We start from the raw sequence: 18,314 nt of genomic DNA, 5'->3' as shown, positions 1-18,314 counted from the left end.
ATAGGCAGGCCATGTAAATAAGACTTATATCCAGCTCTATATGCTATTGGCTAGTCATGTCATGTGATGTGTTTCAATATCATACCCACCTCTATCTTATACGGATTGGTGGATACCTGAACATCAGCTGCATTGGCTAGTCCGAAAACAGACCAATCAGAGATGCAGGAGTTTGTCACTGAAAGGTATAAATAAAAGGATGAGGGAGGAGTTTAATCACAGTAGTTTATTACGAAATACGCAACTGAAAATGTCTGGTAGAGGCAAACAAGGCGGAAAGACCCGGGCTAAGGCCAAGACTCGCTCATCTCGGGCTGGGCTTCAGTTTCCAGTTGGACGTGTTCACCGTCTTTTGAGAAAGGGTAATTATGCCGAGCGTGTGGGAGCCGGAGCTCCTGTCTATCTGGCCGCCGTGCTCGAGTACCTAACGGCTGAGATTCTGGAGTTGGCAGGAAATGCCGCCCGTGATAACAAGAAGACCCGCATCATCCCCCGCCACCTGCAGCTGGCTGTGCGCAACGATGAAGAGCTAAACAAGCTGCTCGGAGGGGTGACGATCGCCCAGGGAGGCGTCCTGCCCAACATCCAGGCCGTGCTGCTGCCCAAGAAGACCGAGAGCCACAAGGCAGCTAAGAGCAAGTGATTTACTCCCCACTGACACCCCCACAACACAAAGGCTCTTTTCAGGGCCACCCACATTTTCTTGCGAGAGCTTTATACATTACTTATTGCTTTATCTGGATAGTCGGAAGCTCACTGACAGTTTTACTATTGAGCTAGACGAGAAACAGCCTTTTCTCCTCAGATTCTGCTGTTCAGTCCTTCAAACTTTCATTTAATATCCCTTGCGTCCTTCAGAACGCCTGCTTTATATTTTGCTTACCACTTAAATCTGAAGCGATAATATTACTATTAGAATTTTACCTACGTAAGACCTGACAGGCTCCCGAATTAAAGTTGAAAGACTAGAAAACCATTTATTGTAAACAATCTTAAAAATTACAATGTATCTGATAAACGGCAGACGTCACTACTGATCACACGGTGGTAGTATTGATTTACACACAGTAATAGTATATAAGAGATACGTTACTACGGTGTATGACACTTGTCAGCACAGTGAATCGGAGACCAATACAAGCTTCCTATGGTGTCGATAACAAATACTTGATGATAATCACTGGATTTAAATAATCTGACATAACCGTCCAATAGGTAGCAGTTGTATAGCGTATGACCTAGTAAGAAAATAATACCGTAATATAAACATAAGGAGTTTCCGTCCTTTGCTCATTTTGTTCAGGGGCAGTAAACGGTTTATGAAGCTACACACGGGGTGTAGAAGAGCGACATAATTGCTTATAGAAAATAACCATTGTCACGGTGCACTGACGTTATGTGTATGTAACTATCAATGTGTGTGTAAACTAGTCAGATGTCTGGAGGTATTTGTTACCGGGGACCATAAGGGGTTCACATCTGCTTTGTTGAGCCAGAAGCAGTCACCACCACAGGGTAAAAGATAGAGGATGGATGGGGGGGTACATTATAGCTCAGTCAAGACCGAGTGGGTGGCTCTCAAAAGAGCCTTTGTGTAACGGGGCACCGGAGTGCGGATCTGCAGTTTTACTTCTTCTTAGGAGCTGTCTTCTTGGGCTTCGCTGCTTTCTTAGCCGGGCTCTTGGTCACTTTAGGCTTCGCTGCCTTCTTGGCCACTTTAGGCTTAGCCGCCTTCTTGGCCGGGCTCTTGGTCACTTTAGGCTTCGCTGCCTTCTTGGCCGGGCTCTTGGCCACCTTCTTGGATTTCACAGCGACTTTTGGCTTCTTTGGGCTTTTTGCAGCCTTCTTGGCAACTGCCGGTTTTTTCGCCTTTTTAGGGCTCTTGGATGCGCTCGGAGCCTTCTTGGGGGACTTGGATACTTTCTTGGCTTTGGCCACTGCTGCCTTCTTCACCGCCTTGTCCTTGCTGTCCAACTGTTTCTTGTTCAGCTTAAAGGAGCCGGAGGCACCGCTGCCTTTCACCTGGATGAGGGTTTCTTTGGTCACCAAGCTCTTGATCGCCAACTTCAGGCGGCTGTTGTTCTTCTCCACATCGTATCCTCCGGCAGCCAGAGCTTTCTTCACAGCGGCCAGGGAAATCCCATTACGCTCCTTGGATGCAGCTGCCACCTTTACAATCTGCTCAGACACGCTGGGACCGGACGCTTTGCTGCTCTTCATGGATCCTGCTGAAGCTGCTTTCTTGGGCCGCTTACTCTTGGCGGGGGCCTCTGCTGGAGGAGCAGGCGCTGCGGCTGGGACTGGCTCAGACATCCTCCAATACAAATGACTATGACTCTATGCTCAAACTGACACGTTTAGTGGTAGGACTTGTTCAACCAAGAATTTATATACAGCTCAGGGATATGCGGCCATTGGCTGAGATAAAGAACCAGCCGCTGTGTTTATTGGTGGATAGCGAAGCCACGCCCACTATTCCTTCTCTGCAGTTCCAGGATGTCTGCGATCTCTTTTGTGTTTCTTTTGAGGGAAGTAATGAGACCTTTATAGGACATATGATAGTGTCTGCTCGTTCTCCAGCTTGTCAGCTGTAAATCATGTGCTGACATTTGCTGCTGAGTAAGCTTATCAAAGGTACTAAAAACATATCCGACCTCTTTACCATCTACAACGGGTCTCATCTCTCTTATCCATACATTAATGGCAGGGTCCTACCAGATAACTCTCAATAGATGATTACCAGCAGCCTAGAGCTTGAGATAGTCAGCTGCCACAGGTAGAAACGACTGCAGATGTTCACAGACAAACACAGCTTGTTGTGTTCAGGTCATCTCAACAACCCCTTGCGGTCTGCGGGAACTGCTGGTAACTTGTCCAGCTTCCCTTCATCCCCTTCAGTTGGCATTGGGAGGAAGGGAACATTAATCGAATTTTTGCTAAGCAAACCACCTGATGTAATGAAAAGGCATTGTCCAGGGCTATTATAGCCACCTACGTATTCGGATATATAGTGACCCCAGGTCACCAGTGGTTTGGTTTTGTGCGGGAAAAATGTCTGAAACAATCAAAGCCTCCAGCAGAGGCCTCGGCCGTGGAGACTCCAAGAAGAGCAGGAAAACATTGGATCACAAATACAAATAATTGCACAGTGATTTCAGATCGATAATTTAAAACCCGTGTTTGTCATTATCAACAAGGCATAAATATAGATCTACAAAAGTGATTATATTCCCTGACGTGGTTCGAATCCTTTTACTATCCCTAGTTATTATCCCTCTCGTCTTCGCTGAATGTGATGCAATGGCACCCCCGTGTGGTCAATGTGGATAGCTTTTTTACATACATTGTAATTATCGTGACTGGAAACACTTAATTTTTTATTATTACACATCATTTAATTCGAGAGCTTGCCAGGCCTTCTTAAGTTATAATAATATATAATATTAAAAATTACGAGTCAAGTAATAAGCAAAGAATTTAGGCGGGCATTTTGAAAGTTAAGACGCAGTTTTTAAGCCAATCAATTTGAAGGGCGTTCTTAACTCATCCAATTGCATTGCAGCACACTGTATAAATAGGATTGTTAAGAATCTGCATCTTATATTCTTTATAGAATCAGTAGAACTATGGCCAGGACCAAGCAGACCGCTCGTAAGTCCACCGGTGGGAAAGCTCCCCGCAAGCAGCTGGCAACTAAAGCCGCCCGGAAGAGCGCCCCAGCTACCGGTGGTGTGAAGAAACCTCACCGTTACCGGCCAGGCACCGTCGCTCTGAGGGAGATCCGCCGCTACCAGAAGTCCACTGAGCTGTTGATCCGCAAGCTGCCCTTCCAGCGCTTGGTGCGGGAGATCGCCCAGGACTTCAAGACCGACCTGCGCTTCCAGAGCTCGGCTGTCATGGCTCTGCAAGAGGCCAGCGAGGCTTATCTGGTGGGGCTCTTCGAGGACACCAACCTGTGCGCCATCCACGCTAAGAGGGTGACCATCATGCCCAAAGACATCCAGCTGGCCCGCAGGATCCGAGGGGAGAGGGCATAAGGACTCGGCACTGACTTACACACAGCACAAAGGCTCTTTTCAGAGCCACCAAATCTTTCTCTAAACGAGCTGCAGCATTATTCTGTGTAGTAACATTTTAATCAGAAGTTATTATCTATGTGTAAAATCTCTGCATTTTGTTTGCCGATGTGGATTCTAATTACACATATTCTATATGATCAGCGCGATTAGATAATTAACACTGGGCCGTTGTTGTCCACGTCTGACTCGTTTCCTTTGTTCCCTCTGGTAATACTGTGCAATTCACGGGAATCCGTCAACATTCCCCTCCCAAAGCCAACAGCCTTTTACACAATATCTCGGGAAAAGGTGGGTGGCTCCAAAGAGCAAGCGGGTTCCGGGTTAGTGATTCACTTGCACATCCACCCAAATATGGCAAGCAGCATGTGGGGGTATAAATTAGTAGACGCATGCTGTAAACAGATTAGACCGCTCAATTTATACACGGGATGAAATCGATGTGGCCCCATTATAGCTAATATAAATTACAGACTGAACGATGACGTCGATAATCACAGTATTGTGCAGAAACAAGTAATCATAGGTGTGTGTGTAACGTGATATTAGGGAGCTAAACCTCTCACGGTCCTGGACATTAGTCGTACAGCTCTTTACAGACATGGTGGGCGGCCCTTAGAAGGGCCTTTGTGGTTTGTAATGGGATAGACAAAGAAATTAGCCTCCGAATCCGTACAGAGTGCGACCCTGACGTTTCAGGGCATACACGACATCCATGGCTGTGACAGTCTTTCTCTTTGCGTGCTCTGTGTAAGTGACGGCATCACGGATCACATTCTCCAGGAAGACCTTCAAGACACCGCGGGTTTCCTCGTAGATGAGCCCAGAGATGCGCTTCACACCTCCCCTACGAGCTAAACGACGGATAGCTGGTTTAGTGATGCCCTGGATGTTATCACGGAGAACCTTCCTGTGCCTCTTAGCACCGCCTTTCCCGAGCCCCTTGCCTCCTTTACCGCGTCCAGACATGATGTAACTTTCAGTCAAAAATGTTCCAACTGATACAGTTTAGCTGCGCAACAAGCTTCTTTTATGCAGCTGGGTCGGACCTGATAGGGGACATAAGAGGAAGGGGGCGTGTCCAGTAGGCAGCGGTTCTTTGTACGTTGTGTGACGCGGGCTTCGGTTCCCCCCTTATCACTGATTCGCTGAGCGCTCAACCGTTTGCGAATTTAAAATTCCCGCTCAGTCGCTCCTATTGTTTGCAGTGTATAGCTTACGAAGTAAAGCAATTTAATGTCTCCTTTAATTGATCGATTGTACATGGCTGTGTGCGCGGTTTTTGGTTGTTTGACTGCATATTATGTAAATGTAAAACATTCTAGTGGTTTAAGCTACAAGATAATCATTATGATAGTTCACAATGTAGTATTTGTAGTAAAAACCCAAAGACTAATCCTCTACAAAGTAAGCTGAGCAAAATATGTTCGCTGGCATCTGTGTACTTCTCTGGCTTTATCAAATTCCTTCTCTTAATTATTTTTCAACACCAAGAGCAGGGTGCTGGGCATAGTTGAGATGTATATTTAGTCTGCTTGCAGCCTCTCATGCCCATATTGAAGGTACCTTGACTCAGCACTGTCCATTCATTCTGTAACACAGGCTGCAAAGTAACAAACACATATTACTATATATTATTTTTAATTAATTTTATAGCTTGAGATCTCTCAAGATACATAAACAAGTTTTTGATCACAAGTCAAACTGCATCTTACAGTGGTCTCCACCTGCACACAGTGGATACAGACATGTTGGGGGTAAACCAATATACATGAACAATGCAGCCTTCAGTGCAACATCAATTAATTAGGAACAAGAGGAATCTCTGTACTTCAGGCCTCAGTGGTCACTACCTACTGGTCACTTGATATCTTGTATTCTCATGAATATTAGTTCAGGAAACAACATGGCTGCCTCACTGCATACATGAAGGGTGTAATTTAAAGAGGACCTGTCATGTTTTACAAGCCTGTTTCACATGGGAGTGATCAACATACTAAGAACATACCGAGCAGCGATCTGTCCCTCCAGATGAGATCAACATGTCAGCCGGGCTGTTTACCACACTGGCCGGGTTGTTCAACGTGATAACCACCAACACCATGGAAGCAATTGATTCTGGAGGGACAGTCCTGCCGTCCCACATTTAAGGACTTTTGTCCTGATTCGGTGACAGTTGGGAGATATGTCCCACTGAGTGATGCCCCTTCAATGTCACAAGTACTAGTGGCCGGTGTGTGCAGCACCTAAGGGATGTTTTTAGGGGAGCAGGCTGGGGACGTCCCAGCACTTCCAAAGCCAATGGGGCATATTTAAGAAAGCACAATAGTGCTCTTACCGTGAAATTAAGGTCCCTCTGTGTCCTCCGCATATTTATAAAGGGTGCATCGTAGCAGATATCGTGGATATATGCTGCTTTGCACTCCTCTACGTTTTTGGGAGCAGTCACCGAATAGTATGGTGACTTCTCTTGGCCGTAATCTAACATGTTCCGAAAAAAACTATTTTTTGGGGGGAAACTTGTCTTGATAATGTACGCCAGCTGAAGCTGGCGCTTATTATCATAAATGTCAGATTTCAGTGCTGTCAGATTTCAGTGCTGTCAGCTCTGGTCCGAAGAGCAGAGCTGGACAGCGCATGTGTGGAGGGATCACATGACCCCTCGCTGTCATTCACCGCTGTCTCTGCAACTATAGTTGCAGAGACAGATCGGGGATGTTTTTTTTTTGCGCATGTGCAGTTTTTCGAACTGCACATGCGCAGTTCCAGAGTAAAGAAAAATGAAGAACACCTGGAGGAGATCCGTGGACACCGCATTCGGAAGAGGCGGGGTAAGTGTGATTTTTTTTTATCACAGGAACAGCAGTTTATCGCAACTGCTGCTTCTGTGATCCGTTTTTAATAAATCTGAGAAATAGTTCAATCCTTATCCATGCGATAAGGATTGATAACTATTGTTCATTTTTGCCGATGATTGATAAATGTGCCCCAATGTGAGGTGACCATGGCCCTTCCTTGTGCGCACACAATAACACTTTATTACATTACCTGCTTCCAATTCCTTCCGCCTTCTATCCAAACTACATCTCCCAGAATGCAGCTCGGCATTGACAAGGGTTGCCGGGAAAGCGGGCTCTATAATAAAGCGGACATCTCAGCCACAAGTAGCTTATTGGACAGCAGGTGGCGATGTTGTAATACTAAACTAGCTGAGAAGTAATTTCTCTCATGAATGGTGTTTCTACTTTATAACGTGTTTGTTTCAAGTTTCACAAGAACTTTATAAGCATTAAAGCACCATTATAAAATTAAACAACACTTTTTTTTCCATTTAAAAGCAAAGTAATATAGTTTCAGAGACGACACAAAACAGGAGAGGAAGGGTTTTAGTATCACATTATTTATACTAATTTCATGTTTAAGAGGTATAGAAATACTCTTCTAGTTTTTTTCTTCCCATTAATTCACTGCTAAATCTAAATATTGTATTTACAATTTTTATCACTGAAATAAATAAAAGTTTAATTCGGGCTGCATTTGGATGGACCATTGATGAGGCTGAAGAATACACCATCATACCCAGACCACCAAACTCTCCTTTACTGAAATTCAAAACTGAGGGAAGAGATACACAAATTAAACTGTTGCGGTACTGTAAGTCTCAGTGTAGAAGGGTATCCTGAGGAAGACAGCACTGGAGCCAACAAGGAGGTTAAAAAAGAAGAGGATTCTGCTTACTAGACCTCTGATCAAGGGCAGGTAAGTCTGGGCTCCCGTACGCTCTCACCGGGATTGACAACAGCGAATCTGAACATGATAGCGGTCAGCCAATCAATGACCAGCCAGTCCCGGCTCTTAGTCGACCATTTGAATTTTGCTGAGTCCAGCGCAGCCTGAAGAGGACAGAGTCACTTCAATCAATTTCAGCACCGAACAGGAGAAGAGGCACCATTGGCTGGAAGGACTGGAAGAAGTGGAAACGGTTGGAGAACATCTGATTCCTGCGCGGAGCAGGTAACTATGATTTACATAATGTGGGCACATCTATAGGCACTAGGACCGTGGAGTAGATAGTCATGTACAAGGCCCGGGGGCTTTTTAGGTGTATTTCAAGACATTAATATTTGGGGTACAATTGGCCAGGCCATGACCCTGGGGGCCGGGGTGGATTCAGGCTTGGAGCCTGTCCTGCATTTATTAGGTTTAGAGCCTAGGTTGGGCACGTGAGTCAGGCTTAGAGCCTGTAGCCATATAATAATTTGGCACTATGCCTACGTCTGTATCACCACTAACCACCAGGGACTGTTCCCCTCGCTCGTAAGATCCGTTTAGAGATACGTGCCCACTAGCATAGAATCCACTGTCACCACCATGTTTACACCAAGCTGTCCGCATGTAAGTAAGAGGGGTATACGCACTGTTACCCCAATTGTACTATTTGTGTTTCTGTGTTTTGCCCTCACAGCTGCTGAGAAGCAGAGTACACGGCCATCAAAGAGACATGACGCTCCAGGTGAGTGGTCTCTGTCTTTGCTGTTTGTTTGTTCTTGTGTGTTTTGTGCTGGTTTCTGGCAGGGTGTTTTGCCGATCGGTGCCTATGGATAGGTAGAACCTGAGTATGGCAAGACCGTGAGGAATCAAAGATAATTAATACACCCCCATGTGGTGCCTGTTTGCGGATATCCCTGTGGTCAGAGCTGGATTAAGGTTCTGGTGGGCCTGGGGCACTTAAGACAGGGGTGTCCCCTATTGTCTGATATGGTCTTCATTTTAGACAAATAAACAGGCAATACTGTGTGCACTACTGATAGGTGCACGCATCTCTGATATCACGAGCAGTACAGTGTGAAGCAGGACTTACCTCCCCACTGTCCTTGCAGACAGACCAAATTCTGACTAAGCGAGACAGTCACCCAAATTCTGCGCTGCCCCATCATCTTCAGGACAGTTGGCAGATGGTCGTGCTCTCTCCTACCTGATCTTGTCACATTCCACCACCTGCGGCTGCTGGTGTCTTTAGATCAGTTGCTGCTTGTGTGGATTCTGGGATGTCGGGGCCCTATATGGGGGGGGGGGGGGGGGGGGACGGGTACATAAAGTTTAGGAGTCCCCAAACAGTTCCATTAATAAATCCATAGCACCCCCTTTAATAATTAGGCCTCCCTCCCTGCAACCAGCCCTACATTTGAAATTAAGTAAAATGAATACAATTCACATTTAATAAAAAGGGTGTGCACCGGCCACTTTTAGTGTTTTGAGTTCTGATTAGCTTTAGGTTTTGGGTTCTGATTTGTTTTGCCAAAACACCCGACTCAAGGTTTTGGTTCTGATTTAGGGTTTTCGGCTCTGAATTTTTATTTTTTTTTAAGAATAAAAACTGTTTTTTTTTTGTTGTTTTTCACTCCTACGCTATTATTAACCTCTATAACATTCAATAACAATAATTTCCACTGATTTCCAGTCTATTCTAAACACCTCACACCTCTCAATATTGTTTTAAGGCCAAAAGGTTGCACCGAGATAGCTGGATGTCTAAGCTAAGCGGCACAAGTGGGCGGCACAAACACGTGGCCCATCTAGTAGTGGCACTGCAGTGGCAGACTGGATGGCAGTTTGAAAAACTAGGCTCCAAAGAGCACATAATGCCAAAAAAAGAGGTGCAAGATGGAATTGTCCTTGGGCCCTCCCACCCACCCTTATGTTGTTGAAATAGGACATGCACACTTTAACAAACCAATCATTTCAGCGACAGGGCCTACCAAACAACTGTGGCTGAAATGATTGGTTTGTTTGGGCCCCAACACCAAAAAAGCTATTCATCTCTCCCTGTACAAACTAAACAGGCTCTACTGAGGCAAGATGTCGTCCTCATCCTCAACCTCTGATTCCTCTCCCCCTACAGTGTGTACTTCCTCCTCCTCCTCACACATTATCAATTTGTCCCCGCTGGACTCCACAACCACAGGTCCCTCTGTACTATCTGGAGGGCAGTGCTGTACTTGATTGAGGAATTGATAATTCATTTTTATGAACATCATTTTTTTTAACGTTCTGAGGAAGCAACCTCCTTCGCCGCTCACTGACCAGGTTCCCCGCTGCGCTAAAAACTCTTTCCGAGTACACACTGGAGGGGGGACAACTAAGGTAAAATACAGCCAGTTTGTACAGGGGCTTCCAAACTGCCTTTTTTTTCCTGCCAGTAAGAATATGGACTGTGTGACATGTCTACTTGGATGGTGTCAGCAAAGTAATCCTCCACCATTTTTTCATTTGTGACAGCATCCAATGCAGCTGATCGAGATTGTGTTGGAAATTGACGAGGAGGGTTTTGCTGGTGTGCATACATCAGGACCAAGGGATTTAGGTGTCCCTAGACTGCTGACGGTCCTAGCCACAGTTCCTGAACTAAACACTGAATTATGAAGGTTATTCAGGTGACATATGAGGGAGGGTGTCCCTAGGTGGCCAAGATCCTTACCCCTGCTTAATTGAGCTTTACCTATGGCCATACATTTCTTGTCCGGATTGGGATATAAATAATTCCAGACCGAAGAGGTGGATTTCTTGGTCTTCTGGCCAGGCATGACAATGGGCTTTTTCTTCCCATGGACAACAACTGTCCCCCCCCCCCCCCCTGGTGGCTCATTTAAGATAACCAATTCAGCATCCTCCTCGTTAAGTTCCTCCTCAGCGCCAGCTACATCAATATCCTTATCCCGGTGTACAACATTGACACCTTCATTATCCAAACCTGGATCTACACTGTGGGTGATCCTTCCAGCATATGCAGAGGGCGTGCTGCAAATGGTGGTAGGAGCCACCTCTTCCCGTACAGTGATGGGAAGGTCAGGCTTCACAACCACTAACACCCTTGGACTCGCCTTGGGGATTTGTGATGTCATCTGTTTAAAAGGCAAAGTTGTTTGCTGTGCTGTTGATGACAGCTTAACTCTCTTAATTTTTTTTTTGGAGGGGGGGGAGGAGGAGGGCTTAGATCCTTGGGTGAAGCTAAATCATTTATCCTTAACACGGGCCAGGGCCTAAGCCGTTCCTTGCCACTCTGTGTCGTAAATGGCATATTGGCAAGTTTACGTTTCTTTTCAGATGTTTTTAATTTCCTTTTTTTGCTAATTTTAGTGAACTTTGGGTTTTTGGATTTTACATGCCCTCTACTAGGAGATTGGTAATCGGCCTTGGCAGACAACGTTGATGGCATTTCATCGTCTATGTCATGACTAATGGCAGCAGCTTCAGCATTAAGAGGAAGTGGGTCTTGATCTTTCCCTACTTTATCCTCCAAATTTGTGTACTCCATTATAGTTTAATTTCTGGTACCAATATTTCTGGCCTGCAAGAACAGTGAGCATATTTCAATTTTGCATAATATTTCTGGACTGCAAGAACAGTGAACGTAGGAAAATATTGCAGTACTAATATTTCTGGACTGCAAGAACAGTGACCGTGAGTAAATATTGCAGTACTAATATTTCTGCACTGCAAGAACAGTGAAAGTATTTTAATTTTGCAGTACTATTATTTCTGGACTGCAAGAACAGTGAACGTAGGTAAATATTGCAGTACTAATATTTCTGCACTGCAAGAACAGTGAAATTATTTTAATTTTGCAGTACTAATATATCTGGACTGCAAGAACAGTGAACGTACGTAAATATTGCAGTACTAATATTTCTGGACTGCAAGTACAGTGAACGTACGTAAATATTGCAGTACTAATATTTTTGGACTGCAAGAACAGTGCATGTAGGTAAATATTGCAGTACTAATATTTCTGGACTGCAAGAACAGTGAACGTACGTAAATATTGCAGTACTAATATTTCTGGACTGCAAGAACAGTGAACGTACGTAAATATTGCAGTGCTAATATTTCTGGACTGCAAGTACAGTGAACGTACGTAAATATTGCAGTACTAATATTTTTGGACTGCAAGAACAGTGCATGTAGGTAAATATTGCAGTACTAATATTTCTGGACTGCAAGAACAGTGAATGTACATAAATATTGCAGTACTAATATTTCTGGACTGCAAGAACAGTGAACGTACGTAAATATTTCAGTACTAATATTTCTGGACTGCAAGAACAGTGAACGTAGGTAAATATTTAAGTACTAATATTTCTGGACTGCAGGAACAGTGACCGTAGGTAAATATTGCAGTACCAATATTTCTGGCCTGCAAGAACAGTGAACATAGGTGTATATTGCAGTACTAATATTTCTGGCCTGCAAGAACAGTGAACATATTTACATTTTACAGTACTAATATTTCTGGACTGCAAGAACAGTTAACATAGGTAATTATTGCAGTAATAATATTTCTGGACTGTAAGAACAGTGAACGTATTTTAATTTTGCAGTACTAATATTTCTGGACTGCAAGACAAGTGAACGTAGGTAATTATTGCAGTACTAATATTTCTGGCCTGCAAGAACAGTGAAATTATTTAAATTGTTGGTACTAATATTTCTGGACTGCAAGAACAGTTAACATAGGTAAATATTGCAGTACTAATATTTCTGGACAGCAAGAACAGAGAGCATAGGAAAATATTGCAGTACTAATATTTCTGGACTGCAAAAACAGTGAATGTATTTTAATTTTGCAGTACTAATATTTCTGGACTGCAGGAACAGTGATCGTAGGTAAATATTGCAGTACTAATATTTCTGGACTGCAGGAACAGTCACTGTAGGTAAATATTGCAGTCCCAATATTTTTGGCCTGCAAGAACAGTGAACATAGGTATATATTGCAGTACTAATGTTTCTGGACTGCAAGAACAGTGAACGTAGGTAAATATTGCAGTACTAATATTTCTGGACTGCAGGGACAGTGACCGTAGGTGAATATTGCAGTACTAATATTTCTGGACTGCAGGAACAGTCACCGTAGGTACATATTGCAGCACCAATATTTCTGGCCTGCAAGAACAGTGAACATAGGTATATATTGCAGTACTAATATTTCTGGACTGCAAGAACAGTGACCGTAGGTAAATATTCCAGTACTAATATTTCTGGACTGCAAGAACAGTGAACATAGGTCTATATTGCAGTACTAATATTTCTGGCCTGCAAGAACAGTGAACATATTTACATTTTACAGTACAAATATTTCTGGACTGCAAGAACAGTTAACATAGGTAATTATTGCAGTACTAATATTTCTGGACTGCAAGAACAGTGAACATAGGTAAATATTGCAGTACTAATATTTCTGGACTGTAAGAACAGTGAACGTATTTTAATTTTGCAGTACTAATATTTCTGGACTGCAAGAACAGTGAACGTATTTAAATTTTTTAGTACTAATATTTCTGGACTGCAAGAACAGTTAACATAGGTAAATATTGCAGTACTAATATTTCTGGACTGCAAAAACAGTGATTGTATTTTAATTTTGCAGTACTATTATTTCTGGACTGCAAGAACAGTGAACGTAGGTAAATATTGCAGTGATAATATTTCTGGACTGCAGGAACAGTGACCGTAGGTAAATATTGCAGTACTAATATTTCTGGACTGCAGGAACAGTCACCGTAGGTAAATATTGCAGTACTAATATTTCTGGCCTGCAAGAACAGTGAACGTAGGTAAATATTGCAGTACTAATATTTCTGGACTGCAGGGACAGTGACCGTAGGTAAATATTGCAGTACTAATATTTCTGGACTGCAGGAACAGTCACCGTAGGTAAATATTGCAGTACCAATATTTCTGGCCTGCAAGAGCAGTGAACATAGGTATATATTGCAGTACTAATATTTCTGGACTGCAAGAACAGTGACCGTAGGTAAATATTGCAGTACTAATATTTCTGGACTGCAAGAACAGTCACCGTAGGTAAATATTGCAGTACTAATATTTCTGGCCTGCAAAAACAGTGAACATATTTACATTTTACAGTACTAATATTTCTGGACTGCAAGAACAGGTAACGTATGTAATTATTGCAGTACTAATATTTCTGGACTGCAAGAACAGTGACCGTAGGTAAATATTGCAGTACTAATATTTCTGGACTGCAAGAACAGTCACCGTAGGTAAATATTGCAGTACTAATATTTCTGGCCTGCAAAAACAGTGAACATATTTACATTTTACAGTACTAATATTTCTGGACTGCAAGAACAGGTAACGTAGGTAATTATTGCAGTACTAATATTTCTGGCCTGCAAGAACAGTGAACGTATTTAAATTGTTTAGTACTAATATTTCTGGACTGCAAGAACAGTTAACATAGGTAAATATTGCAGTACTAATATTGCTGGACTGCAAGAACAGTGAACGTAGGTAAATATTGCAGTACTAATATTTCTGGCTTGCAAGAACAGTGAACATACGTAAATATTGCAGTACTAATATTTTTGGACTGCAAGAACAGTGCATGTAGGTAAATATTGCAGTACTAATATTTCTGGACTGCAAGAACAGTGAATGTACATAAATATTGCAGTACTAATATTTCTGGACTGCAAGAACAGTGAACGTACGTAAATATTTCAGTACTAATATTTCTGGACTGCAAGTACAGTGAATGTACATAAATATTGCAGTACTAATATTTCTGGACTGCAAGAACAGTGAACGTACGTAAATATTTCAGTACTAATATTTCTGGACTGCAAGAACAGTGAACGTAGGTAAATATTTAAGTACTAATATTTCTGGACTGCAGGAACAGTGACCGTAGGTAAATATTGCAGTACCAATATTTCTGGCCTGCAAGAACAGTGAACATAGGTGTATATTGCAGTACTAATATTTCTGGCCTGCAAGAACAGTGAACATATTTACATTTTACAGTACTAATATTTCTGGACTGCAAGAACAGTTAACATAGGTAATTATTGCAGTAATAATATTTCTGGACTGTAAGAACAGTGAACGTATTTTAATTTTGCAGTACTAATATTTCTGGACTGCAAGACAAGTGAACGTAGGTAATTATTGCAGTACTAATATTTCTGGCCTGCAAGAACAGTGAAATTATTTAAATTGTTGGTACTAATATTTCTGGACTGCAAGAACAGTTAACATAGGTAAATATTGCAGTACTAATATTTCTGGACAGCAAGAACAGAGAGCATAGGAAAATATTGCAGTACTAATATTTCTGGACTGCAAAAACAGTGAATGTATTTTAATTTTGCAGTACTAATATTTCTGGACTGCAGGAACAGTGATCGTAGGTAAATATTGCAGTACTAATATTTCTGGACTGCAGGAACAGTCACTGTAGGTAAATATTGCAGTCCCAATGATTTTGGCCTGCAAGAACAGTGAACATAGGTATATATTGCAGTACTAATGTTTCTGGACTGCAAGAACAGTGAACATAGGTAAATATTGCAGTACTAATATTTCTGGACTGCAGGGACAGTGACCGTAGGTGAATATTGCAGTACTAATATTTCTGGACTGCAGGAACAGTCACCGTAGGTACATATTGCAGCACCAATATTTCTGGCCTGCAAGAACAGTGAACATAGGTATATATTGCAGTACTAATATTTCTGGACTGCAAGAACAGTGACCGTAGGTAAATATTCCAGTACTAATATTTCTGGACTGCAAGAACAGTGAACATAGGTGTATATTGCAGTACTAATATTTCTGGCCTGCAAGAACAGTGAACATATTTACATTTTACAGTACAAATATTTCTGGACTGCAAGAACAGTTAACATAGGTAATTATTGCAGTACTAATATTTCTGGACTGCAAGAACAGTGAACATAGGTAAATATTGCAGTACTAATATTTCTGGACTGTAAGAACAGTGAACGTATTTTAATTTTGCAGTACTAATATTTCTGGACTGCAAGAACAGTGAACGTATTTAAATTTTTTAGTACTAATATTTCTGGACTGCAAGAACAGTTAACATAGGTAAATATTGCAGTACTAATATTTCTGGCCTGCAAGAACAGTGAACGTATTTACATTTTTTAGTACTAATATTTCTGGACGGCAAGAACAGCGTGCATAGGTAAATATTGCAGTACTAATATTTCTGGACTGCAAAAACAGTGATTGTATTTTAATTTTGCAGTACTATTATTTCTGGACTGCAAGAACAGTGAACGTAGGTAAATATTGCAGTAATAATATTTCTGGACTGCAGGAACAGTGACCGTAGGTAAATATTGCAGTACTAATATTTCTGGACTGCAGGAACAGTCACCGTAGGTAAATATTGCAGTACTAATATTTCTGGCCTGCAAGAACAGTGAACGTAGGTAAATATTGCAGTACTAATATTTCTGGACTGCAGGGACAGTTACCGTAGGTAAATATTGCAGTACTAATATTTCTGGACTGCAGGAACAGTCACCGTAGGTAAATATTGCAGTATCAATATTTCTGGCCTGCAAGAGCAGTGAACATAGGTATATATTGCAGTACTAATATTTCTGGACTGCAAGAACAGTGACCGTAGGTAAATATTGCAGTACTAATATTTCTGGACTGCAAGAACAGTCACCGTAGGTAAATATTGCAGTACTAATATTTCTGGCCTGCAAAAACAGTGAACATATTTACATTTTACAGTACTAATATTTCTGGACTGCAAGAACAGGTAACGTATGTAATTATTGCAGTACTAATATTTCTGGACTGCAAGAACAGTGAACATAGGTAAATATTGCAGTACTAATATTTCTGGACTGTAAGAACAGTGAAAGTATTTTAATTTTGCAGTACTAATATTTCTGGACTTCAAGACAAGTGAACGTAGGTAATTATTGCAGTACTAATATTTCTGGCCTGCAAGAACAGTGAACGTATTTAAATTGTTTAGTACTAATATTTCTGGACTGCAAGAACAGTTAACATAGGTAAATATTGCAGTACTAATATTGCTGGACTGCAAGAACAGTGAACGTAGGTAAATATTGCAGTACTAATATTTCTGGCTTGCAAGAACAGTGAACATAGGTAAATATTGCAGTACTAATATTTCTGGACGACAAGAACAGCGAGCATAGGTGAATATTGCAGTAATAATATTTCTGGACTGCAAGAACAGTGAACATATTTTATTTTGCATAATATTTCATGACTGCAAGAACAGTGAACATAGGTAAATATTGCAGTACTAATATGTCTGGACGACAAGAACAGTGAGCATAGGTAAATATTGCAGTACTAATATTTCTGGACTGCAAAAACAGTGAATGTATTTTAATTTTGCAGTACTATTATTTCTGGTCTGCAAGAACAGTGGACGTAGGTAAATATTGCAGTACTAATATTTCTGGCCTGCAATAACAGTGAACGTAGGTAAATATTTAAGTACTAATATTTCTGGACTGCAGGAACAGTGACCGTAGGTAAATATTGCAGTACCAATATTTCTGGCCTGCAAGAACAGTGAACATAGGTGTATATTGCAGTACTAATATTTCTGGCCTGCAAGAACAGTGAACATATTTACATTTTACAGTACTAATATTTCTGGACTGCAAGAACAGTTAACATAGGTAATTATTGCAGTAATAATATTTCTGGACTGTAAGAACAGTGAACGTATTTTAATTTTGCAGTACTAATATTTCTGGACTGCAAGACAAGTGAACGTAGGTAATTATTGCAGTACTAATATTTCTGGCCTGCAAGAACAGTGAAATTATTTAAATTGTTGGTACTAATATTTCTGGACTGCAAGAACAGAGAGCATAGGTAAATATTGCAGTACTAATATTTCTGGACTGCAAAAACAGTGAATGTATTTTAATTTTGCAGTACTATTATTTCTGGACTGCAAGAACAGTGGACGTAGGTAAATATTGCAGTACTAATATTTCTGGCCTGCAATAATAGTGAACGTAGGTAAATATTGCAGTACTAATATTTCTGGACTGCAGGGACAGTGACCGTAGGTGAATATTGCAGTACTAATATTTCTGGACTGCAGGAACAGTCACCGTAGGTACATATTGCAGCACCAATATTTATGGCCTGCAAGAACAGTGAACATAGGTATATATTGCAGTACTAATATTTCTGGACTGCAAGAACAGTGACCGTAGGTAAATATTCCAGTACTAATATTTCTGGACTGCAAGAACAGTGAACATAGGTGTATATTGCAGTACTAATATTTCTGGCCTGCAAGAACAGTGAACATATTTACATTTTACAGTAGAAATATTTCTGGACTGCAAGAACAGTTAACATAGGTAATTATTGCAGTACTAATATTTCTGGACT

General features: G+C 41.6%; 4 protein-coding genes across 4 annotated transcripts; 2 read left to right on the top strand and 2 right to left on the bottom strand.

Moving 5' to 3' along the window:
* The first annotated feature begins 235 nt into the window (after positions 1-235).
* Positions 236-774, top strand: LOC142114771 (histone H2A type 1-like). Its single transcript, XM_075194054.1, has one exon. The coding sequence runs from the start codon at positions 251-253 to the stop codon at positions 641-643; it is 393 nt and encodes a 130-aa protein (XP_075050155.1). The 5' UTR covers positions 236-250; the 3' UTR covers positions 644-774.
* A 634-nt stretch (positions 775-1,408) lies between these two features.
* LOC142114765 (histone H3) lies at positions 1,409-4,145 on the top strand. The gene is made up of 2 exons (XM_075194049.1): positions 1,409-1,515; positions 3,614-4,145. Exon 2 carries the CDS (start codon positions 3,627-3,629, stop codon positions 4,035-4,037), a length of 411 nt encoding a protein of 136 aa, XP_075050150.1. The 5' UTR covers positions 1,409-1,515; positions 3,614-3,626; the 3' UTR covers positions 4,038-4,145.
* Positions 1,426-2,347, bottom strand: LOC142114764 (histone H1-like). Its single transcript, XM_075194048.1, has one exon. The coding sequence runs from the start codon at positions 2,311-2,313 to the stop codon at positions 1,627-1,629; it is 687 nt and encodes a 228-aa protein (XP_075050149.1). The 5' UTR covers positions 2,314-2,347; the 3' UTR covers positions 1,426-1,626.
* A 588-nt stretch (positions 4,146-4,733) lies between the features above and the next one.
* LOC142114744 (histone H4) lies at positions 4,734-5,062 on the bottom strand. Its single transcript, XM_075194030.1, has one exon. It carries the CDS (start codon positions 5,043-5,045, stop codon positions 4,734-4,736), a length of 312 nt encoding a protein of 103 aa, XP_075050131.1. The 5' UTR covers positions 5,046-5,062.
* Positions 5,063-18,314: the final 13,252 nt, after the last annotated feature.

The sequence above is a fragment of the Mixophyes fleayi genome, unplaced genomic scaffold, assembly GCF_038048845.1.
Source record: "Mixophyes fleayi isolate aMixFle1 unplaced genomic scaffold, aMixFle1.hap1 Scaffold_148, whole genome shotgun sequence".
NCBI classification, from domain to species: domain Eukaryota; kingdom Metazoa; phylum Chordata; class Amphibia; order Anura; family Limnodynastidae; genus Mixophyes; species Mixophyes fleayi.
Note: the sequence above shows the minus strand (reverse complement) of the source record. Positions and strands in the feature narration are given on the sequence as shown.